The sequence below is a fragment of the Ischnura elegans genome, chromosome 8 (assembly GCF_921293095.1).
Source record: "Ischnura elegans chromosome 8, ioIscEleg1.1, whole genome shotgun sequence".
In the NCBI taxonomy this organism is placed as follows: domain Eukaryota; kingdom Metazoa; phylum Arthropoda; class Insecta; order Odonata; family Coenagrionidae; genus Ischnura; species Ischnura elegans.
This window is the reverse complement of record NC_060253.1, coordinates 87930168-87955682: the sequence shown is the minus strand read 5'-3', so window position 1 is coordinate 87955682 and position 25515 is coordinate 87930168. Positions and strand designations below refer to the sequence as shown.

Genomic DNA, 25515 nt, shown 5'->3' with positions numbered 1-25515 from the left:
TGTATATTATGAATACACTAATGGTGGGTAACGAATCACAATCAATGCTTTTTGATTTCTTTGATGAAGGGAACTACCCTGTAGGAGTAAAACTGAGACATATTTCATGGAAGGTTACTGGGAATTCCACTGGATCAGGTTCTCCATCTCCATCTCGGCCGACGTATTTCATTTGTCCTGCTTCTCACAGATATCGAACTGAATAATCAGAAAAAAAATGCAAAGACAGAAAATATTGTACGATATGCGGCACAATGTGGTGGAAGTTATTAACATCAGTCAAAAGAAACATTGCAATCTTTACATTGATTGAGTTGCTAAAACAACAAAATGAGTCGTGCCCAAATAAATTCAATGGAGAGATTGCTACGTTTCATTTAACTAACGAAGAAGGAAAAACCACAATAGAACCAACATATTTATTTTCACCTTCAATCTAATAGTTCTGGATCATCTCGCATACAAATACAATCAATGAAGGTAATAGGTTTAATGCCTTCTTTGTGACATAAAAATTAATTACAACCAGCTCATGGATGCAAATAATTCAACAACATAACCAGTTAAGTTAACTGCCTTCACATGGCTGCAAAAGATATAATCTTGTTTAGATATTAAAATTTATCAAGAGAGATCTCTTCAGAAAATACAAGTGAAAGTAAAAACCTATTCAAGAAATAAAGATACAAAGATCAGGAAGGTATAAAATGTTAAAATTCAGTCACGGGAAGTTTTCCAAAAAGTAAATGCATGCAGCATGATTACATTTCCTTCCCCATAAAGGCATTCACAAATAAAAAAAAAAACCTCCGAACTACTAAACCAATTCTGATGAAAACCTTTAACCACTGGAAAGACATCTGCAAAGTACAGTCATTCCTAGTGCTTGACACTGGAGATATTCTTAGCACCACACTCCAAGAACACATTACTCATACAAGCCACGCTTAATGAATTCACTGCCGATTCACTTTAAATCACAATCATTTGGCAAACTTGGATAAAATTACACCAGTACACGACTGACATCCAGGTTGGAAGGAATTAGCCATTAAAAGCATAATAAGGGCACCAAAGAAAAAATACTGACACATGTCAAAGATAGAAGGAACACATTAAATAAGACAAAATCCATGCAGACATGCCATGAACTAAGTAATGTCACTGGTGAAAGCACCAGACCATAAAGATTAACTGGTGCCATAAAGAGAATTTGGAAGCCAAGGATATTATGTGGGTCAATGTCATAAAAGAATAAGTCAAAATTCTTCAAAGGATGTGGCTGTATGAACTAAACACAGTCATTAAGGTCTGCCATTTGAATTCATTCCATTTTCATTAAATGCGCTTGATAACAATGTTTCCTCAAAAATGCTGTGGTAGCTATCCCCACACCTTTCTTTAAAACACAACCCTAATTCACTCTCTTCCATGGTTCAGGTCCCTCACTTATGTTTTGGATCCAAAATAGGTTTGTTCATTGGCCGAAAACTGAAAGGAAAATATTTTAGTTGTAGAATTAAAAATAGCAAACTAAATTGGAAGAGTATTTTCTTCCACTTACTAAAATTGCAACGACTAATTACAAAGAAAATGCAATTGATCATTTATGTAAGATGGCAAGGACATAGCCAGAAAAAAAGTTTTGGGGGAGGGGGTAAGTGAGATTTGAAACCCCTGACTCTACTCCCCACTAGCTATGCCCTTGAATCCAAGCTATACATAATCTATGAAGTAGAAAATCGCATTAGTTGCACTACTTGTAACTCGAGAATGGCAGTACCAATTTTAATGATATTTGATTTTTTTGGATTCATATCTGCCCCAGAAGACGGAATAAACGTTAAAAAATAGTGTAAATTTACGAAAAAATTTATCTTGATTTTTAGGGGTATTTTTTCATGGAGTTAGTTACACTGCAAAAGATGTCAAGTCGGTCAAAAGCAGCTGATTTTCTTGTTTTTACCAATTTAATGACTAAGCTGCTTAACAATATTAAAAACGTTTATAGTTAGCTAAGCATCATACTACCACACAGTCTAACAAATTGTTTAGACTGTGTGGTGGTCACGATGCTTCAAAGCCTAAAGCATTGAAGCGCATTTGGTGATACAAAAAACTGATGATGAATGTTAGTTGCACAATAACACTCCAAGGAAAATTCAAAGTTGAGGAAGTCCTTCTGAGGATTCCCATGATCTCAACTGATGTGCCCTATGAGTTCAAACGAATGCAATCTCCAATCCGTGTTGCATTTGCAATGACGATTAACAAATCACAACGAGAGTGTTTGTGGTCTGAATCTAGAAAACCAATGTTTTTCTCATGATCAATTATATCTGGCATATTGATGAGTTGGTAAACTATCTGCTTTATTTGTTATTGTGCCAGATATCAAAACAAAAAACTGATCAGGAGATGCTTGACTCAATAGAATAAACCCTAACATGTAGGGTAGACCAGGGCAAGTTTATTCAGAGCACTTTTTTGAACTGAGTTATAACTAACAATGTGTTCCCAGTCCAGGCCTGCTCTCCGGCTGTTGCGCTGTGGGGACGATTTGGACTGCTTGTGGCATCATATGCTCAGCAGTTCATAACACCTTGTCCGGTTGTATCTACAAAATATCCACAGAGACGAATAATGCCTTGGTAACTTAACACATTAAGGACTGGATATTTTTTTTTTTCGAATTTATCCCAGTGGCCGGGTATTTTTCAAGGCGGGATGTTTTTTTGCATGCAACTTTAATTTGCTTTACATCTGAATAACTTTTTACAATATCTCTTTTAAATGTTTAGTGTTTTAAGATAAAACCTAACGTCATAAAATTAATAAATAATTTTTACCAACAATGTCATTACAATGTATCATTGCAAGTGCCACATAAAGGCAGTGTGTAGAAAACACAAGTTATGTCCTGATCCATCTGTAACAGATAGCTCGCGAAACACGAGTACATATACTCGTGATCCGTCCACAATGTGTTAACTGGCTAAAGCACTCGACCGGAAATCGGGAGATGTGGGTTTGTATCCTGGTCAAAGCAAAAGATTTTTTCTCTGTGGATTTTTCGCACAATTTTAACTAGCACGCCACAAGCCATGAAATATTAATGCTGCTCCCTAAGGGCTATTATTCTCACCAGATTTTGAGCGTAAGTCAAGCATCGGTCTAGCACTGCGTAAAGTTACCTCAAGATAGAGACAAGTTTATGCAACAAACTTTGACCAAAACACATTTTCTTAACGTTTAAAAACACAAAAAGACCAAAAACTGAATGAATACAATTTTCACTTGATTAACCTCTTCATAAAACTTCAATGTCTAAAATTCAGAAGTTAAATATAAAAATGAGAAAATTTATTGGAAAATCTCTCTGCCTATACGTGCCCCAGTCTGCCCTATGTAGATTGAATAAAGAAAATTACTTTCTACTAAGCCATTTAAATGCTCATTTTTGTATTTTTCTTTATTTTTTCATAAATTTATTATAAAATGTTGAAAATTATTAAAATCAGTACAGCCACACATATTTATAAATGGTGTAACTTAACTGTTCATTGATTACTAGGCGGTAAGATGTTTGCCAGGTCAGCTAGTAGAATATAAATAGTATGTATATCCAATTCATTCTTTGAAAACAACAATGCAGATTGGCTTTTAATCCACCCTCCCTCCTAATAATTCCTTGGGTTCTGAGTCACTTAACCCTTAGGCAAAAGATCCACAAAGAAAAATATCATCTGCCTTCACCGGGATCTCCCGATTTCCGGTCGAGTGCTTTAGCCAGTTAAGCTACCGAGGCATCATTCTTCCCTGTGGATATTTGTGGACACTAATGGACAAGGCGGATGATTTTTTTCTCTGTGGATCTTTCGCACGATTGTGCATTGCGGGTGACTCCAGTAAAAGTTATCACTGCGGCTACACCTTAGTACACCTTGTGTGAGCCCCTCATTACATTTTTATTCTGGGTGAAGCTTCCAGACACCCTCCACAAAAATGTCCTCAAACAAGGAGGCCGAGGGAAAAGAATAGACACCTCCTCTGAATGTGACACGTGTTTTCACATGCATGTGACTTAGTTTGCAGTGAATTCCACCCTAACCAATCCAATCTTTGATTTGAGTCATTGAATGAGTAAGTATGAGCAGGCAGTGGGATAGAGCCAGACCTCTCTCTTCACCCACCACCCATCACTCTTATCGCACTGGCAATACCAAGAAGACAACTTCATACGGTAATTACATGATAGGCACTAGCAATCAGAGAATTTTGGTATTCCTTAAATACCAATGGATAACTAATATGTACTTACTTTCTGTTTTCGTTATGTGTTTTGTACTCCATTGTGGTGCTTGGAGGGAGATTAAGTACACGCCTCAAAGTATCTCTTATCCTCAATGTCGTCACTTGGTCAGAAGAAGACTTGTTCCAAACAGATATTAGGTCCTCCTGTGGACAAATAAACACCATGAAAATTTACAATGCAAAAAGAACCTTTCCAAATCCTAATGGTGATAAAGTTGAAAATCACTAGTTGAACATTCTACAAATCCTTACAAAGTTATTTGGAATAGGGAAAAAAACAAAATTGACAATGTACTGGGGTAAATGAATCTCACACAATTCATGATTATAAGCTGGAAATGAATTCACAACATTCAACTATGCCATTACATATTTATAGCTTTCGATGCTACTGTAAACAGAAACATTACCAGGACGGAAAGAGACCTCAATTGAAATTTTCATTCTTAGATTCATCAAGAGATATTGCACATGAAATACCATGATGGTGAATAGTAATCTAGATCTCACAGAGAAATATTTATAAATATAAGTGTTCATAATTGATAAAATTGACACAAGTATTTCAGCTTATAAATATTTCAGCTACTTATTCCTCTAACCCTCGAGAAACATGGGTCAATAATCCCTGAAAAAAATAAATGAAAAAATTTCATCTAAATAAAATAATAAACTCAGCTTCATCTAAATAAAATAATAAACTCAGCAGACATCGAGGATATTATTAATACTATTGCCAATAAATTGGTTAGAAGTCAAAGCTAACTATTCATGCAAATAATATGCCTTACTCGGTGAACTTAGTACAATCCACCACCAAGTATTTTAATTGAGAGTTGAAAGAGGCATAACACTTGAGGATGATAAAAATCCAGAGATATAATTCACTTCTGATACGGACCGGGAAGTTAACAATCAGTAATACCATAAATGCAACAAGCCAAACTACAATTTGCTAATGAAAATCAGTGCATCAGTTATGCTGGTACAATATGAAGGATGCAAATGCAAACCCAGGTGCCAAAATAATAACTCCTTTTCTTGGGTACGTATAACTAAGTATATTGGACACACATGTAGGAAATCATCCCGAAATATTGTCTCCCCAATTTTAAAACACACTTTTCACAAAATCTCTATCCTTCAAAGCCCCTAAAACTATGCAAGGAAATTTCGCCATTCCACCTCCAACTGCCAACTCATCATTCTCTTCTCCAAGGTCTCCAAAGATAATTTTCAGTCAAAACTGTACGTTATATGGCTTAATAGACTTAACAGTTTTGTGACCTGCCCTGATAAATGAAATTATGGGATGTCACCAGAGCAGGAGGCAAAAATGCTGCCTCTCAAAACCAACTTCATGTGATGAAACACCCAGAAAATGCATTCCCTGGTGTAATATTTTTCACAAATAAAACTTTTCCAAAAACTGTTTCCCAATTACCGATAATCATATTTTAGGAATATACTGAGATTGTGATAAAAAATCGATGTTATGCTAAACAAGTAGGAAATGCAAATAGTAACATCTATGATACTTTGATTGATCACCATCACTTACCCACATTATGCTTTCAGGGGGTCTATTCTCTAACTCGAAGCGCGGTAGCTTTCTGGTGGAAAGATGCTTAATTAAGCTACTTGCTCCCACTTGTATTCTCTAACGCTGAAGCTCCGGCGAAGGGAGCTTGCAGAAGCTACCGGCAGCTTATTAGGCTCCAACCCTTATTCTCTATGGGATTTGAAGCTACTTCCGTAGCTTCAAACTAGCTACCACGGTAGCTTCGCGAAGCGCGCCCTCGAACCCCGCGCTTCAGCTAGCTACCATCAAAATACATAGGGAATTCCCATAGGGCCATGGGAATTCATATGAACCGCCGTGAACCAAGTGGCGCGTGTCGCTAATCTTTTGTTCTATCCCATCAGTCTTTCTTGACACGGCTAGCGATTGAGTGGTAAACAAGAAAAGTGTTGACTATTTTTGTTGTTTTGCGTAATTATTTTCTTTAATGAGGTCGGGAATGCTGCGTAAATTATTTGAAGCCTTCAATTATTGTATTCTTAACAAAGTAGTGGGCATGAGTGACAAATTTCGTGACTAAACATATATGTTTCGGAGTGAACTATCGATCGCGTTAACTAGTTGATTTCATTATTTGGAGAAGAAAAATGTTACTTTCAATCATTTCATATCACGTGAAATCTTATTTTGCATGAAGTCATTACTAGTGAGAAGAAAAACCCCGAAAACAGTGATTATTATTGATGTTGCGAGAGACTGTTGTAGTGACGGTACAAATTGATGCGTTGAAATCATTACCAATGCCAATGTATCCACTGCACAGAGATGGATGTCTTATTTTTGCAAGTGTTTATACATTTATGATTAACTTTACCGTGCATTATTAGCAACGATCTTTGTTGTGAAGTGATTGTGTGAAGAGAGTTTAGTGTTACATAGATGCAGACCGGAGAGAGGTGGATATATTATTGTGTTATAATGCAATGTAAGGTGTTTCATGATAGTTATTAATAAATGTTTTGCTCTTCCAATGAATAAATGTGTTCATGATATCATTCTGCTTTCATTTGTGTGTCTTTGGCCGTATATACGCATTTAATTTCAGTGCCGGTAGTTAAGTTGGTGTATTTGTTTTGAATTTTGAGAAAGTGTAGCCATGGATATTCCAGAAGCCCACGGAGGAAGTCATCACAAAAACAATAATATAATATGGCTTTAATATTGGGAGAAGGAACTACGTTTAATAGGTTGTTTTTTCACAATGATGGTCAAGTTCTAATGAATCGCCCTCGCTTGCAATAGTGCAAGCTTGGCGGTTGGCATATAATACTTATTCATAAAACCATTTAAATATTAATTTAGCCGTCGTGAGAACGGCACGACAGTAGAGTTTTGTGTAAATATCGATTGAAGCATATTGTGAGCCTAAAATGATTGCTTAGGCCAATCTGAGTGAAATGACGTAACTTTCAAACATAATTTTCTCCACCTTCCCATTAACTTTGTTGAAGATATTTCCGAAATAATATACACTTATCGTATGCACATGTTATTGCGATATTCTCTCGCAGTGCCAGAAGGAACAATCTCTGCACAGAAACAGTTGGTCATCAAAATTTTTGCATCAAACAGGCAAAAGCATAAGGAGCGCTGAGTGTAAAGTTCTCGGGAATTAGAACGACAATGTGATAGCATTGGTTTAAAGTGTTGGTAGTTTATTAACATTTTCTCTTCATTATATTTACATGGCCTACATGATTATCAATCGTGACATAAACTGCCGCATCGATCGAAACTATTTAATTGATATAAAAGCCGCTTAGCCAAATATAATTATTTCTACGTATTTCTATTATTATTCGTATTTCTATTATTATGAAAGCTGAAGGCACTCAGCATTTCGTAATTTACAAAGCACATTAATTTCAACTAGAAGAAAAAGTCAGCCGAGAACGACTACATTATGATTTTCCCGCAGGTTACGAAATGAAACGAGCGATTTCATTGGTTCTAAGAGTAAAATCTGAGTTCGCACGAAATATTTCTCATACCCCATATCCGGTCTGAGAAAGCTACCAGAAATTCTCGGTCTGAGAAAGCTACTCCCTGTTAGAGAATAAGGTTGGTAGCCAATTCTGGTAGCTAGTTCGAAGCTACCACGACGGGAGCTTCGAGATAGAGAATAGACCCCCAGGGAACACCCTTAAGCCATAATTTGGTTTACTCACGACCCCTTAGGCATGTAGTTATTTTACCTTGACTGCATACTATACTATATAGTATTCCTATTGATGTGATAATTGGCTAAACCTGAATAGCCACAAAGAAACCGTAACTGTGGAACATGCAAAGTTACTCTACTAATTCAGTGTGAAGTTGTTCCACCCAATAATGCCTAATAATGCAGATTTTATAAAAACCAAGAATTTTGGTGATTATGAATGGAATCATCGGTATTCATGCTACATAAGCTTAGATGGCTTCCACAATCAAACCAATAATGTTACCTACAAAAACTTCATCACCGTCTGCCTTGAAAAATTGATACATTGAATCCCATACTCTTGGCTCCAAATTTTCACAATTACATATCAAAGGGCTTACTAAAAATGATAAACTTCATTTTTACCTGTAGCCGAATGGAAACAACCGCACCACAAATCTCCTCTCCAACCATAAACTGCTCCCCTAGCATCGCAAGTACCAAATTTTCCCAGCACCTCGATGCTAGGCCTTTTCTCAGCCGGACTATCCACTTCCCTCCTTTATGATTAGCTTCATCCTACAAAACAAAATTCAAAAGAATTAATGACCTCAGTATAAACTAATGAACGCAGTCATAATAGTGACTTCAAAGTTCAGAAAATTAACTGTTAGCAAGGCAAAATTAATCATTTTTTGCTGATATACACGATTACTTCGACAGCATCGGCTAAATTCTCATTTTTTTATCTCAAGAACTTGCCTTAGCAAGTAACTTTTTAAGCCCAAGAAAGATAGAATACTATTATCAAAACAAAGAGCATGCGAAACCATTACCAGTAAATCACGTTTTCAAAGAGAAATTTCAATCTCATAAACCATAACGCCACAGCATGTCTGAAAAGAAACCAATTTACCTCCCATATTGGCTTGATTCCGACTTTGAATAAATGGAAATCACTAAAACTAGGAAGCTCCGAAGGCCTGACCAAGTGGCTGTAGAGCGTCCAAAACTGCTCCACTGTCATAAAGTGCCCAATTAGTTTCAAATTCTGAGCATAACTTTGGGTGGGCGCTAATTTGCCTGGTGAGCGTCGACTAAACCACATGGCATACTTATACTGAAGTCTATGGTCACCAATAGGCACTTCCAAAGGCGGCTGAAATCCAAAGTACCCTAAGTTTAGTACATGAAAACCCAGAGAATAGAAATTCCCAAAGACATTACCCTTAATTCCTTACCAAAGAATCAAACTCCGATTTCTGGTTGTCCTTCGCATTTGTCTCCTCCTCACCACTGTCATCACTACTTTTAAGCCTATAAGTAAGGCATATAAGGTTTAAATCAATCATAAAATAACAAAAACATTGCCATGCATTAATATGAACAGCAGAGAACTATAGTATAACAACAACCACTTACGCATCAAATTTGTTAGACATGTCGATTTATAATAAATACTATAGTCAAATAACAGATCAGATATGTACAAGAAAATAGAATACACTAAAAAACTGCTCTTGTCTCCAAACTACTCAAACGAACAAGACCTCACAGTCGTGACACACAATGTTAAAAAGTGTAGACAGCGTAGCGTAGCGGACGACGCGGCTGGGGCCACTGCAGCGCATTCTGCGGGCGTTTTCCGTAAACTAGCACCCTCCCCTACCGTACCCCCTCCCCTCCAGTCCCCATTCCACTTTTATTCTTGCTTTGCGTGTTGCATGCGGTAGGGATACTATGCGGGATATCATTTAAATAAAATCACAACATGTGCAAAGCAAATGCCCATTTATTTCATAAAAGTTCACATGAAGTCACTCACCTGCCAAATACAATGAATTGAATTAGTATATAAATAAACACTATACACAGGATGGCGAAAGCCTGACAAGAATCTCTCTATGTCTCACTTGTGTACGCATAAGTCCTCGTACCCACAGCGAACTATAATTCCTCAGTGTCATCACAAATTACGGGATAAGAACACCACAAAGAAAATTCCTTTACCAGTGGCCACTTCACTGCACTGAATATGAGATTGTTGAAAAACAAAAATTCGTAAGCAAAATCAAGATCACTATACAAGCGTTAATGGGCTGAATATACGTGACTTTTTCGAAAATATAACGTTGTCAACCACTTCACACACCACACGCAGGCTTGAAAACTTGATGTAGAGATAATTAAGTTAAAATAGAATCAACAACTATATACAAACAACGCCTAAAACCGTACATCGCGAGAACACAAGATCTAACCGGTCCACAATAAGTAGATGTTTTCCTAACGATCAAAACTTTCGAAATGAGGAGACGAAATTTCATTGGCCGATTCATGATTGGTCAATGGGTGAGACAGAGGAAGCACACATATTTCATATTTCCTATTTATTATTAAAGATACCAACTGAGTGACATTACACAAGTTATGAAATAATTTTTTACGCAATAATATTTATTAATCAAAAATAATCTTACGAAACGATAGCGTTAGTTCAAGAAAACGCCCGTCAGACTGTTGTGTCGCACGCTGTCAACAGTTCGCCCGCCTTGTGCCTAAGCCCTGCAAGACCTCACTGGTCGAATTTCTTATATCTTCTGTTTTTTAGTTACGCATCTCCTCACTTGAATGCACTGAAATGCGCCCTCATATCATCGTTCAAAACAAACTTCGATGTTCATCAACTTGTTAAAAGAGAAAGTGAAGATATTGGAAATGTGGTGATACCTGAGTTTTCTTAATGTAAGTGCAATTTTTACAAGAAGATGCTGATATCCTATTTCCGTCTTTTGTCACTACTACCTAAGACTGAACTTCATTATTAATGAGAGGTTCACCTACTAAGTTTTTTTAATCATATGGTGTTTTGCATATACTATCTAAACAACATTTTAAGAAGGTTTTTCGTATACTTCCTAGTCTATTGGAATACGAAATACATTCGCTTTGACGAAGCGTTAAGTTAATTAACGCTTCGTTTCCATTCTGATAGCGTCGAGTTACAACTTCAATTCGATTTTGGGACCTCCCCAGTATTTTGGTCATCATTTGGAAACTAGGTGAAGTCATTGGGCTACAGTTGGAATTTTTAATTGTATATATCATGCGGATATGATCTGTATTCTTAGCTTCCCCTTAATCGTTATTGAGATACTCGAATGACCAAAGTCATGTCAATATCTCGCCTACCCGCGAAGTTTACTCAATCACTTTGATCTGCTGTTTTCCTAAGAACCCCACCATTTCCAACGTGGGTATTTACCACATATTTTTAGTCACATTTGTCAATCATCAGTTTATGTGTTCATCCTTTCTCATTTTTCAGGCGCACCAAATATGCATCGGATGAACACATTCGAGTCTGATGAGCAAAAAGAAAGATCTTTTGTCCTTCTCCGAATATTGCCACAGACTCAGTCAGTCTCGTCAACACTTACATGTTCTCCGGATGTATCCCAGACAATCATTTCTCTGAATGAATTTCCGTCTTTCACTCAAAGGGTGAATAATCCTGGCCGTCCAACGCAACCCTTGACTGAGAAAGACAAAGTAATCCTAGGCACATCGGAGAAGTTTTTAGGTACCGTTTTTCATTTATTTGTCAATAAAACGTTCATATTTTGGTCAATGTCGCTACTAATGAATTTTAGTGCATAATATCATAAGCCACTATTATATTTGTGTATAACTCCTTAAACAATGGCGTTAAAATTTGAATAGTGGTATCTTCGGCATATTGAAGTCATTGCAGCATTTTTCCCATGTGACTATATCAGTCAATTAATTCTTTGTGTCTGTTGTTGAGAATTCTACTAGTTAACAACCTGCTAAGAGGAGTACACAGTAGTCCTTCATGAAGTAAGAGCCAGCCTACTTAGGTTTGACCATAGAACCTAAGTCCATGGGTAGATCAGTTGCATGACATGCTTCCATTCATTCATGTTCCGTTCCAGTCCACCAAAATTTTTCATGCATGCATAATTTGTCTAGGTAAATGTATTGTGCAACCAGATTTTTTGACTTTCTGCGATGTGAAAATTGTGAGGGTCACTTTTTTAGCAATCATTTATTTGCTGTTACAGCATCACTTATGTACTCATTTTAAAATATATAAAGAAATGTGATAAACTTTTTAAATTTTATCTTCTTTTCTTTAAGCTATTGATCATGGAAGCAGCAATCCTGGAATCATCCGTATTCCCCAGAAAGGTCCTTCATCAAAAGTTAACCTTTCTAAAGTTGAAGGACGAAAGGCTCCTGGCTCTAACCGTATATTGCCCCTCATTACCAGCGTTTGGGAGGATGCAGACCTTAAGAAAAAGCAAAAATCTTCTAAAGGTGAAGAAAAAAATTTATAATTCACTCTCAAGTTAACTTTTATATGTATTTTTGATCAAGTGGTTATTGATACCCCAAAATATCCTTGACATTGATCAACGTTTATCCTGTCATTAGCTTTGCAAAATATCTTTTGATGATGGAAAGCTAATATTTTCTCATGTTCAAGGCCCATCCCAGTGTTACATATTAGGATTTTAATATATTGTCTCTGGAGAAAATTGGGGTAGTAATAAGTTCTGCTCTTAATGTCATTGATGAATGTAAACAATAATCTTATGGATCATTGATTTGTGCTCATAGGATCAAAGAAGGAAATCAAAGGCAAAGGAATTTCATCTACAAAGAAAACGGGCCTAGGAGATGTTGGCCTTGAGGAAGTTTCGGATGAGGAGTACTGGTTTGAATCCGAGGAGAGAGAATTCTGTGGAGGGGATTTGCACACAGCTTACTTTAACTTTTTTATGGCCAAAGAGGGAGGTGAAGATAGGGAAGACTGCATTTGTGGTGACTGTGGGGCTGAATTCCTTACTGCTACTGAAGTTGCTCATCACCTCCGGGATGAGCATCATCAAATTGGAGTCAAGTTATTTCAGGTAATCACAAGTCCTTTAGGACAAAAACACTGTATTACAGTCGGCCAGCGAGAGTTGTCCCATGACAGAAAAAGAGAAAATTAGGCGGGAAGAAAACCCTGGCACTTGCATCACTAGCACAGCCAATCGCTAGTCCCAGTTTGCACCCCACTCCCATGCCCTGTCTTGCAACGTTGTCACTAGGAAATGAATCACCGGAAATACCCTTTGAATGACAAAATTTCCTTTCTTCTGCCTTGTATTACTTAACCATTTCTTACTAGGTGCCTTTTTTACCCCTGGCCATGGGCTCTTGCCTTTACAATGCCGCAACCTTACCCCCACTCAGCCCTTCAGTCATGGACAACTCTGTGGCTGGACCGTAGGTAAGTACAGTGGAACCTCAGTCTATCATTTTTCATTCATCATTTTTTTCATTCATGAAAAAAATGATGAATGAAATCATCATTTCATCGAATGAAAAAAATGATGAATGCGGGAAAATGATCAATGCAGGAATGTTTGGCTAGGTTGCCTATGTCCCAGGAAACACTGGATATTTTTGCGAGTAATTTTGATATTCATTAAGGGATTCAAACAAGATTTTAGCTGATTACAAGAATATTATTACTTTATAAAAACACTCAGGTCATATTGTTGATACGACTTATATCTCTTTCAAATCTCCTAAAGGAACATGCCACCTTGTTAAAAAATGTTTGCACTCCACTCGGCATTTGCACTGCTATTATGGATTTCGTCTGATGTAAAAATTCTTATCCATCAGATGCCATTTCAAGTACACGTATTTACGAGAGCAATGTGCATGTTATGCCTAAAGCAACCGCTTTCGCCAATGCAGTGATTAGTTGTGAGACGGATCACAAAGGCCAAAAATAGTTTATTATTTGAAATTTTCCGTTCTAGCAATTAAATTTTTAATATAATTGAGGCAATATGTAAAGCATGAGCAAAATTGTGTTAATCGTCACTGACGTGCCCACCTGATCCTTGGCATCATCCCACTTCTCGTTTTCACCAGGTATCTCGCTTTACCCCCACCCCTGCTGTCATGTGCTTGCGGACAACCCAAGGCATTGCAGTACTCACATGCTACTTGCCCGAATTCTTTTCTTCATCTTCAATTATTTTCAGTCTATCTCTTAAAGTTCTCACTTGTTTCTTCGAAAGGGCCATGGTCCGAAGATGAATAAGAATAAAAATGATACTTGACTTAATTGAACCCACACGGAAAACACTCGCTGGTTTGAAGTCAGCCCACCCTGGAAAGTACGGAACTACTTGTACGAGGTGAAGTTCGTCATTAATGCTATCGCATACGGCGTAAGGAGAGCTTACTGGAGAGGGTGAAGCATGACCATATGACTGCGCAATGACATTTTTTGTCCTATAGAAAAAGCAACTTACCCACTCATTTCTAACAATAAGTAGCGTAGCTCTAGATGAGCAGATGAATTCAGAATTGCTAGTAGGGAGAAACAAAATATCCTGAGAAGATTTCGCTTCGTTAGCAACTCTGACGAGTGAGACTTGTAGCATAACTCGTAAATTGTAACCTGATGTCCTGTTTTCGAAAAAAATGCTGCAGCAACTGCGGAGAAGCTTAGCTTGGAAGATATTGAGATTCGCCAGAAGTCACCATCGTTTTATTCCAAATATTTCCTTGCTTATACTGCTTAAATAACGTTAGAAATACGTCTTGTTTGGTATCATTCTTTTTTTAATTATATGCACATAAATAATATTTCAATCTGATAAAAGTCTATTATCAAATGCCGAAATTCATTTTTAGACACCTTTTGGGCTAATTGGTGATTCATGCAGCAGTTGACCTCCAGAAACTCAGAACTTTGAAGGAGATAGGCTGAAAAAATTCAGTGGGCGAGAATCGGAGAGGCGCAAAACACGTTTCTATTGTTCTCGTGTAACTTGATATTTTCTTTCGAAGATAAGGTCTTCGTAATACGATCCCTGCGCGAGCTGGGACCTTTTGTTTGATTTCGGAGAAGAGGAAAGCGTCAGAGGGGGAGAGGCGAGTGCTGAATGGAGGGGGATAGGGGATCTTGGTAAATGCACTAATGTTACTATCCCACAGCTCTCAGCTTCTCCCTATGATAGTTCAATCTCCTGGGGGAGATTCAAACTGTGATTCTGTTGTTATTAGCCACATATAACACATTGTAAACACTTCGGCTCATTTTCGTCAAACGATGGTTGCAGGCAAATTACAAGACGGGACCGCAATCTTCAAACGATCAACGCGGGAAAACGATAATTTCGGGGAACGATAGATGCGGGAAAATTCACATTGTCTTTATGGAACATTATTTGGGACCGGGAATGGTGAACAATCAATGCAGGAAAATGATCAATGTGGGAATGATAGTTCGGGGTTCCACTGTACTCCATGTAAAAATTTTGATCCTGGTTTTACTTCATGTAGATGTCTGAATTTGCAACCTTTAGATGATGGGGCACTGGTATGCAGTGGCACAGTGAGGGTAGGTTTTGTGGGATAAAACTCCCCCCCCAGAGCTCAGAAAATTTTTAAGGTTAATCCATTTTACTTAATTGGATTGATATTACTAACAGAATAGTGTCAGGAATAATAAAATATCCCTCAGAAAGCTGTAAAACTCACTATTTTGAACCATTTATCTTAAAATTCCACAATTTATAAATCTTGCACCTACCGTATATCCTGGTGGTCATTCCATACCCCCACACGCCCCGGTATCAGTTGCACCTAAACCCTCCCCAGCCTTAATTCCTAGCTGCACCTGCTGCTGGTATGGCAGCTTGGCACTAACTACACACCTCCTTTGGGGATTTGATTTCCTCCCAGCTGCAGGAATTCTCCTTAGGAAATGTTTTTTGGTGAGTCTTGGTACTAAATTGTCTAAGGAGTGACGGCCATGTCCAAACTGTCCATGTGGAGTTGCATGTTTCAAAAATATTACCTTGACCAGCTGCATGCGAAATGATAAGAGGGCCAATTTTTTATGCGTGTTTTCCCTGTGAATAAAATATGAATTTAGGACTGCGGCATTCAGTAGTCTCCTAAATAACTCAATACACCACTTGTAATGGCATTTTCTTTTCATTAGATACGAATGCAATAACAGGTCCTATATATCCATCTTACCTATAAATTTATTATAAATTTTTTTTTTCCTCACGAGCCGGCCAAAAAATAGGGGTGCGCGGGATACATGAGGGCATGGATTACACGAGTAGACATGGTATTACTGGAATTGACCTTCTATGTGTATTTATCACAGTAAGAAGAACATTATCAGTGTGCGTTTAGGAATTTTGTACCATGTTGCTGAAGTAGACAGTGAGTGGGGTAAATGTTAAATAAAATGCTCCGGAAGCCATTACAATTTACTTGTTACGGCTTTTGGAGCATTTTATTTGACGTTTACCTGTCAAGGCTGTCGAGCTAATTACCTCATATTCAGTGAGTGGGGTGGCTTTTTGAGAATAATCACTCACCTGTCAGGTGATAAATGCATGCAACCTGCAAGACAAACTCTCTATTACTAACCCCTTAATTTAACGTTTGGGTTCCTTCAACTTCATAAATTTGAGGCTCTTCTATGTTGATAAAAAGATTTTATTTGATGAAAATTATTGCACTTTTTATTCAGTGCTTCGTTTGCCGGCGGAAACGTTACCCAGCCCTGGATCAGCTCAACCATCACCTGTCCAATGCACATGGGATTCCTCGTCCAGAACTAACATGTCGCACTTGCTTCATGGAACTTGCCGGAGAGTCGGAAGCTAAAGCACATTCGAGGAAACATGAAACCCCTTACACATGTGCCAGATGCTCTTGGTACCTGTAAGTTATGGATTTTTGTGTGCATTGCTTACTTCCTTACACTTAGATTTTGTGTGTTTATTAATGATAAGTCAATTTTTTCATGCGTGAATAACTTGCTCGAATTTCTAATCTTATCTCTAGTATTATGGTTGAATATGTTACAGGGTGGATAGGCAGTCTGCCTTGGTAGTTATTCCGTATTTCCATTTGAAAATGACCACATTCGGAGAGCTTTTGGGTCTTCGAACGAATCATTCCGCTAGTCATTGCTGGAGGTAGCAATCATGACGCAGTAGAAATGAACCATTCCCCTGACAAGGGAGACCTTATAGTGACCCATTACATGGGTGCCATTGGCGGTCATTTATTGAACATCTAAACAGTGACCATATCATACCAAATTCTGAAATATATGTAGAATAACCCCCTGATGACTGTGACTGAAGTATTCAGAAATTTATGTTATGATGCTTCAATGTTTTACATATTTCTTTAATTACAATTTTAAACTGTGATGAGAAATACATGACTCATTATGTTTCCAACCTCTTTTCTGACGTACATACTAGATCTTCATCTGGTGGTGATATTAACTGTATTGATATTGGTTGGAAACCAATTAATTTTTTATGGAAATATGCCCTTTTAATGGTATTTAATTGGAATGAGTTTTATTGGTTTGTGTTTTAGGACATGAAATTTATTTCCATCAAATTTTGATTGAATCACTAACCATAGAAGGAAGTGAGAGTTTATCAAGTAAAGTGAGTGACGTACCACTTCATCTTTATTTGGAGAGGAAATATGTAATGGCGAGGGAAGGGTAGGACATGGGAAACCCCCCTCTTTTCTTGCCCACCTTTAATAGTTAATTTTCATCTGATGGTGATATTATCTGTATTGATATTGGTTGGAAACTAATTAATTTTTTATGGAAACTTGCTAGTCTCCTCTGTTAATATGTTAGACTTCCACTTGATTAAAGCTGCCTGGAAACTTATGCTTTCTTCTATAACATTGCCATTGATTTTCAGATTTCTACTTCCTGTTTGGCAAGTTAAAGGAGGCATTTGATTCTAAAACTAGAGTTCTCTGTAGTCATATTTCAAAAAAGAAAGCGTGTTTCATTGTATTCAATATATTTATTTTGTTCTTGACCTCTTCTTTTAATTTTTATGAATTTTGAGGTCTAGTTCCTTTTATATAAGAAAACATATGTGCTGACATTTTGGTATTTTGTCATCCATCGTCATGGCTTTCTTGTATTTTTTTTAGTTTTAAACAATATAGTCATTAAATTGTATAGTTGTATTCATTTATTTATATTGATAATATGGAAATTGTTTTCAGTCCTCATTCTTCAGTTCCTCGCTTCTCTACTAAGTTTCTTCTGGCAGAACATTTGAGAGAGGTCCATCTTCCAAAAGAGAGACCGTATCCTTGCAGTAAGTGTGGTCGTCAATTTGCTCACCAATTCATGTGTGACTTGCACATTCTAAGAAGGCATCAGGGAACCGTCTCGATGTGCCCTGAAATTCGCCTGGTTGGTTCCATGGTCACAAGTGCTCAAAATTCAGGGACAGAAAGTGGAAGAGTGGACAAATCCCAGTCTGCAGAAGCCACTGGTGAGAACTTGAGTGCAATAGATGATGTGGAAGGTGTCAATTTCGGTTTGTCAGGAAAGGAAACTAGACCCTCAAGTTCTGCTCAAAAGAATTCCAGTCTCTCTTCTTCCACCAAGGATAAAAATTCACCTCAATTTTGTTCCAGAGGTAATTCTTTGTTTCCTAATGAGGTCTCTTTGTTGAATCACGTGTTTCATTGTCATGACAGGACTTTACAAATCCAGTTGTTGAAATGGGCTCGTGAGGTAGACCGTGAAGACACATTTTTTGAGCAGCTATGGAAGACATACTCAAAGGTTTCATGCAAAGGAGATGTAGATGTTGTAAATGATGCTGTGGAGGCCGACAGCAGCCAAAATTTGCCATCACATCAGCCAAGTGCAGAAACTCAATCTCCTGTGATAGAGTCATCTAACTTAGGAACCTCTAATAATGGTGTAGTCAATGTTGATCGAGGAAATTGTGATGGTTTTGCAGAGTGTTCACCTTTTCTTTTGCCTACAGACTTGTCTGGGACAGCAACTATTTCCATCAGTAAGACTAAGCTCTCTAATGATGGATTTACCAAAGTTTCCCTCACCAGCACTCCTTGCCTAAGTGACAATCTGTCTTCCAATGCCTCTTCTCTTTCGGTGGCTCCTGGGCAGCTCTCAGTGGACGTTGTCCCCTCTGACTCTTTAGTTGAAAATGTCGATCCTTCAAGTGCACCATGTGAGGAATCCCCTAAATTAATTACGGTAGATGTCGATCCAAAGGATGTCAGTGGAGTCGAAATTGATGGTGAGTCAGTTCCTAGTTTGCAAATCACCCGTACAGATGAAGAAATTGTTAGTGAATGTGTGGCAGATATCTTATACACCGTTTGTGAGGTTTTGGATAAGAGATGTGTTTTGAAGCAATCGAAAAAAGTGGCATTTTGTGGTGAACCCCAAAAAAAAACAGCTAGTGTGAGGTGTATGCTATGCCGTTATCTCGCTTCCACCCCAATGGCTTTGGAGAGGCATCGTCGAAGGAGACATTTCCGAAACAAGCACTGTCCTTTTTGCACCCTGGCTTGTGCTTCTGTTGATTCAGTGTGGAAGCACGTTGTGGAGGTCCATCTTTGCTCTTCCACAGAGGTAGTATCATTTTTTGTTCATTTCTTGAAATGGTGAATGATCAGTAATGGAACTCTTTGTTCACTTCTGTTGGTTTAGCCCTTTGTTGTCAATGAAGATTTTTTCAATAACTTTCATGATAAATGGCAATTTTCCACCATTAGTTATCAAAATTGGATTGGAAATTTTATGTTCATTTCTTGAAACTGTGAATGATTAATAATGGAATTACATGTGTAGTTCACTTCTGTTGGTTTTAGCCCTTTTGGCTGATGAAAATGTATTAATAACTTTCATTATTAATGGGCAATTTTCCATTATTAATGATCAAGTGCCATGTGCACTTTCATACCAAAATTTAACAGTCAGCTTCTAAAGCACATGAGATGCTTCCATTTAGGGTCTGTCGATCAGCTAACCACAATCTGCTATCTTAGTGACTTTTATAACTTTTAGGTAAACTAATATTTGAACACTTTATTTGCATGAAATTTCATTTAACATTACTGGGACTAACATTTGGAGCCTGCCAATCAATTTATCCCATTGAATGACGTGACTTAGAAGCTGACTTTCATATGACACACAATTTCACATCTTGACCCCTAAATCCGCCTATGGATTCAGATGTTCTTGCTGTTCAAAATCCTTAATTTTAAGTGTTATGAATGATGTTTTCTTTACTTTTTGTTATTTCTGGGTCTCAAAATTTCAACATAATATCATTAGTTCTAAACTATATTCATTACAGTTCAAAGTTGCCATCTTGTTTATGGTCAGAGAAGGGACTTAATGCTGCATATTTTCAACTTATTCTTAATTCTTTTAGTTCACCAGATTTTTCAATTCCTATATGCTTCAGAAGAGTATGCTAATGTAATAAAATTAGGCTTCTAATCATTTAATTAAGTGTATCAAACTTAAAGAATCAGCCTGGGGTAATTGGTGACTTATTTTTATCATAGAGCTAGCAGCTTGGTGTTGGAAAAGTATGTTGGATCAAATGATTTATTTTTATTTTAGCAGTCAAATCATGGGGATAGCACCTCTACAGCTGATATTGACATACCAGCCCAAGGACAGATCCAGAAACCTTCTCTATTCTCATCTGGTCTTCGTTGTCCTGTCTGCAGGAAAGTATTTCCCACCCGTGGCAAGTGTAACAGCCACCAAGAAAGTGTTCACAAGGTAAGCTTAGCTATAAGTTGACAGTAAAATACATTTACCTTGTAAACAATTAGAAATTTGGATTATTATTTTAGTATACTCATTTGATATCTGTAATTTGATAATTATTGGGTTTGACTTTCATACACAATCATGCACTGACTGAAGATGCTGGCCATTCCAGGAGAGCATACCCAGGGCCAGGAAATATGAGGGTAAACTAAAAAGTAAGGTCTCAAATATTTTTGCCTTTAAATATGACATGTATTTGCATTGTTGGATACATCGTTGGAAAGGCCATGGCTTCAGCTATTTTTCGAAGTAGTCACCCTGGCGCTTGATGACTTTTCTTATCCGCATGATAAACTTTTGAATCCCATCATCATACCAGCTTTCGTCTGCACTGCTAAGGTAGGCGTTGACCTCCTCTTGCACCTCATTGTCCATCGTAAACTTCATTCTTCCTAGGTGTTTCTTCAGAGTGAGCAACATTTGGAAAACACTGGATGATAGAGCCCAAAAAATCATCTCCTTCCTCTTCAAAATGGTGCACAAATTCTTACGCACACTCCACTTGCTGTCTCTGGTGGTCTTTGGAGAGCTGTTTAGGCACCCACCTGGTAGTGGACGTTTGCGCTGCTGGAAAGAAACTTGTGGCACCACTTACAAATGTTTATAACATCCACATGTTATTCATGGTAAACTTCAACCAATTGGCAATTTTGGTTGAAAGTTGCCTTTTTTTTATCACGATCAAAAATCATATGACCGACTGGATTTCACACCTGGATGGAGACGTGAGGGTAAGCTGCATGGAGGCGGCTGCAATGCCTACAATATGCATTCGACAATGCTTCACGGCAGTTGAGAGTGGTAGTGGAGGAACCAAGGAACACGGTGGTGTTGGCAGATTGTGCGTAGCACTTTATGCGGCGAGGCATGAAGAGAGAGAGGGAGACCTTATTTTTAAGTTTACCCTCATAACAACTACCTCTAAAAATATTGGAAGACAAAATAAAATCTTTTAATATTACTTTTGTGCAAATAATAAGTATCTGTTCAGCCAGAAATGCATCATCTTTGGGAGGCCTTAATTTTTTACTACAGTAAGCTCCCGATCATCCGTGCGTGGATTATCCATGTTGTGGAATATGGGTGTATGAGTTTTATCCTCCTTCAATGTTTTCCTAGATCTTCATAAATAATTAAATCAGATGCAAAAGCACCAAAATTGTTGCATTTTAATGCAAGAATACATAAGGGTTATTATTTTCCATTACAATTTCCTTATTAAAACATAATTACCGTATTTGTCTGAATATACTCCCCCCTTTTTTCCCAAAAACGCCAATGATAAAAGTAAAGATGGGACCATATTCAGATGCATTTTTATAATTTTTCCCGAAACTGAAGCCTCGAAATTACTATATTCAGAGGGGGACTATATTGGGAGAAATACGGTATTTTCTTAACTTGCTGACAAGGAATGTTTCAAGTTTACATGGATGTATGCTCTAGCATTGCAGAAGACAATGAGCGACTGAAAAAAAATCTCTTGATGCTATCAACAACTTTTAAAGTATTTTTCATATTGCAAATGTGCAATTAATGTTGAGGCCTTGCATGCAGTTGAATACAGCCTAAAGGCGGTGTATATTTTGATTGCACTCAGGCATATTAATGCTGTGACCAGTCAGGGTCAAAGGGAGAAGAAGGGAGTAGTGGAAGTGAAGGTAGGAGGAGAATCGGAAGAAGAAATGATGGGAGTTGCTATCGCATGAGTCACTTGCTGCAGCAGTGTTACTAGATCATTACAGCACCCAAAAGCATACAGTCACTTTGTTCAGACTATCCAGGATATCAAATTCAACTGCCTTATTCTTCCAAGTTATTCACCAGACCTCGCTCCCGGGAATTTGCATTTGTTTTGCCCACTCAAGGAGCAATGGAAAGCAACCGTTTCCGAAGTGACAAAGAGGTGACAACAACATTTCCCAAGTGGCTACAGACATGGCCAACACATTGCTTTCGATTCTATTCGTATTTACTTTCAAAGCATTGTAAAACTAGTACATATTGAATATCAGGGATACTACTACCAAAAATGATACTTTGTTGTTCCAAATTTGCTCGGAATTTTTGCTGTAAAATTTTACTGCACTTTTGAGGTTTTCATTTGAATCACCAACATATTTCATAAAAAGATGCTTATAAATATTTTAGGGGTAAATTCTTATCACTTTACTTCTTTGCTCTTTTAGTTGGAAGTTGTATCCCGACCCTTAAGCTGTGAAATTTGCTCCAAGAAATTTCTGTTCCAGAAAGCATTAGAGAGGTAAATATGTACTTGCTAAATTCTGTCTCAATAGCAGTTTTCTTGGTAAATATGCACTATAAAATCTAAGCAAGTTGGTCTAATTGTCACCTGAATGTAGCTCTTATGAAATCACAGTAGAAACAAATATGTTAAGTAGGAGCATTCCTTAAATTCTTTCTAAGGCTATAAATATATTTGGGGTAATATAAAACATAATGAAATATCAACAATTCTTTTGGCTGGATATGTTACCTGAAGTATTGTTGGTTGATGTAAAGTTTATTACGGAGATAGCTATGCATTACCTACTCATTGTTGCTGCCAAAATCTTGGTTTCATTCAGTAGAGGTGGAATTGACTGCAGGTTAGACATGTAAATTTCGTACATTGAATTTAGGAAAGACAGTTATTGAGCCTCTTAATGTGGGAATTAATTTTGGGTATCCAAAGGCTTCGCTAGGATTTGAACGTGAGGCCAATAGATCAGTATCAAAAAACTCTTACACTTCTTACTCCAAGTCACTTGGGTCCTGATAGTAACTGCCATGGCACAGAAGCAAAGAATCATTTGGCTGAGGCTGAATTATGCAGCATATGAAAATGAGTCGATGCGGAATTAACCAGGAAACCAATCATAAATTTAATCACTGCGGAAGCCTCCGTAACAACACCAAAATTATTATTTTTTTTGTGTTTTTACAGGCATCAGCTGCTGCATAGAAGAAGTGAAGGTAATGGCAGTGCTGGCGGAGCTTTGAAATGCCCTCACTGTGATCAAACATTCCTTCGTCCTGGATTCCGTGATCGACATATTGCCTCACATTTTGAAAACCCCCAGAAGGATGCAAATATTGAAGATAATAGGGAAATGGGACACTCATGTCCATCTTGCTTTCGAAGGCTTGATACTCTGGCGAAGTTGAAGGAACATCTACGAACTTCTCATCCACCGACTCATCTTAAGCAAAGGTTGGAAAACTTTTTCTGTTTTTGTGTTGGAATGCCTTGGAATACGTGATAAGAATGGGCTCCAGGAATAAAATTAATATAGGAAGCTCTCAGAAGATATTAATACATAGCTACTTAGGCATCACCATCACCAAGGAGGAAGTAAGAGTCTTCTGGTGTTGGTTACCCTATCACTAGTATTAATAATGAAATACACGTCATCACTAGTATCTTCTTCAATAGAAATGGGTCTATGCAGGGATGACTTGGAAATTTTTTTTCAGTAGAACTTATGTAGCTAAGAGTGTGGGTAATATGTATATGTATGCTGCAATCTCTTATGTATGTGCCTAAGAAAGCTAATTGTAATACAAATTTCATAAGCATCACACACATTACTGATACGTCTGTCAAATGCCATCAAAACTAATTATTTGTTAGAAATATAATAAATTAAATTGAAAAAAAATAAATTCTCAGATTTTTGTCCAGTCAAAGAAAATTGAAGGGTCTTCACTAATTGTATGACAATTTTTTTTGTTAATTATTAAATACAATTTGTTAATCCCTGCTTGTTTGAAATTGTATTGGTCATTTGGTAACTTTAAGGGGTGCTATGGTCCCAGACTGCTGTTCCCGCGCTGGTTAAAGAAAGACACAATAGTCAAATAACACTTCTATCAATTTTTTTGCTGGAAAATTTCTAATATATTCATCGGTAACCAAAGCAAAAAAAATTGTAATAAAATAACTTGCAATAAAAACAAATTAATATCTGAGCACTTCTAAAATAAGTTAAGGAAAGTGCATTCTGCCACTGCCAACTTTGCCATGACCTCATTGTTATCTTTCCTTTAATTGCACATGCTTCCTTTCTGAAATCAATCTTAACTGATAAATATTTCCTTACGTCTCTCCACCTTTAACAGTGGTTACACACTCAGGAATATAAAAATATATTTTTTGTTTGGAAAAATAAAATTAAAATTTTTGTCTTAATCACAAGTAAAATTGAAGTGTTTGACTCTTACAATTAGCAACCAAAAATCAAAGCTTTGGAAGGTTGATTGCATGAATAATGCTGTTTTAGGTCTTGCTGCTGAGCTCATGATTTCTTGACAGTCTCCAGATGATTTCATTGTTATCATCATATTTCATTAGATGTTTTCCTAGAAAAATGCTCTTAGAAATTAATATAGGATGAATGCGATGGTGGTTGGCGTAACATGGTGAAACTCCTTCATGATGCACAAAGGTTAAGAAAAGACTTCGCTGTTTCACAAAATAAAATATATTTGCGACCGGTTTCGATACAGCGTATCATCATCTGGCAATTACAAGTATCAGTACATCGAATTTATACCCTTGAAGGTGTTAGAGGGGAGGTGGAGAAAGGGGGGGGGAATGGGAGAGGGGGTAAGGGAAGGGAAGGTAGGTTTGGGAAGTACGTTGCTGATGGGTCACTGCACGGGGTAGCCAAGGGTTGGTGTATGATGACGAAATACGGGGAGGGGTGTTATGGAGTGGTGAGTGGCATCCATAATGGTTTCTCAGAA

The 25515-nt window shown here is 37.4% G+C and overlaps 2 protein-coding genes across 3 annotated transcripts in view; one reads left to right on the top strand and one right to left on the bottom strand.

Moving 5' to 3' along the window:
* Positions 1-405: 405 nt before the first annotated feature.
* On the bottom strand, positions 406-10668 carry LOC124163246 (eukaryotic translation initiation factor 4E type 2). The gene is made up of 7 exons (XM_046540005.1): positions 10614-10668; positions 9462-9589; positions 9281-9356; positions 8956-9198; positions 8466-8618; positions 4322-4458; positions 406-1491 (listed from the first exon to the last, which is right to left on the bottom strand). The coding sequence occupies exons 2-7, from the start codon at positions 9479-9481 to the stop codon at positions 1446-1448; spliced, it is 675 nt and encodes a 224-aa protein (XP_046395961.1). The 5' UTR covers positions 9482-9589; positions 10614-10668; the 3' UTR covers positions 406-1445.
* LOC124163245 overlaps positions 10668-25515 on the top strand; it is a 46976-nt gene continuing 32128 nt past the window's right edge. The window contains exons 1-9 of one of the 2 annotated variants that reach the window (XM_046540004.1): positions 10668-10784; positions 11368-11622; positions 12201-12380; positions 12684-12976; positions 16630-16823; positions 18156-19548; positions 20554-20715; positions 22956-23029; positions 23714-23980. In XM_046540004.1, coding sequence (XP_046395960.1) covers positions 11379-11622; positions 12201-12380; positions 12684-12976; positions 16630-16823; positions 18156-19548; positions 20554-20715; positions 22956-23029; positions 23714-23980 — 2807 coding nt within the window. In that variant the 5' untranslated portion in view covers positions 10668-10784; positions 11368-11378. Of the gene's footprint in view, positions 10785-11367; positions 11623-12200; positions 12381-12683; positions 12977-16629; positions 16824-18155; positions 19549-20550; positions 20716-22955; positions 23030-23713; positions 23981-25515 lie in introns of both variants that reach the window. The other variant, XM_046540003.1, reaches the window with a different exon arrangement.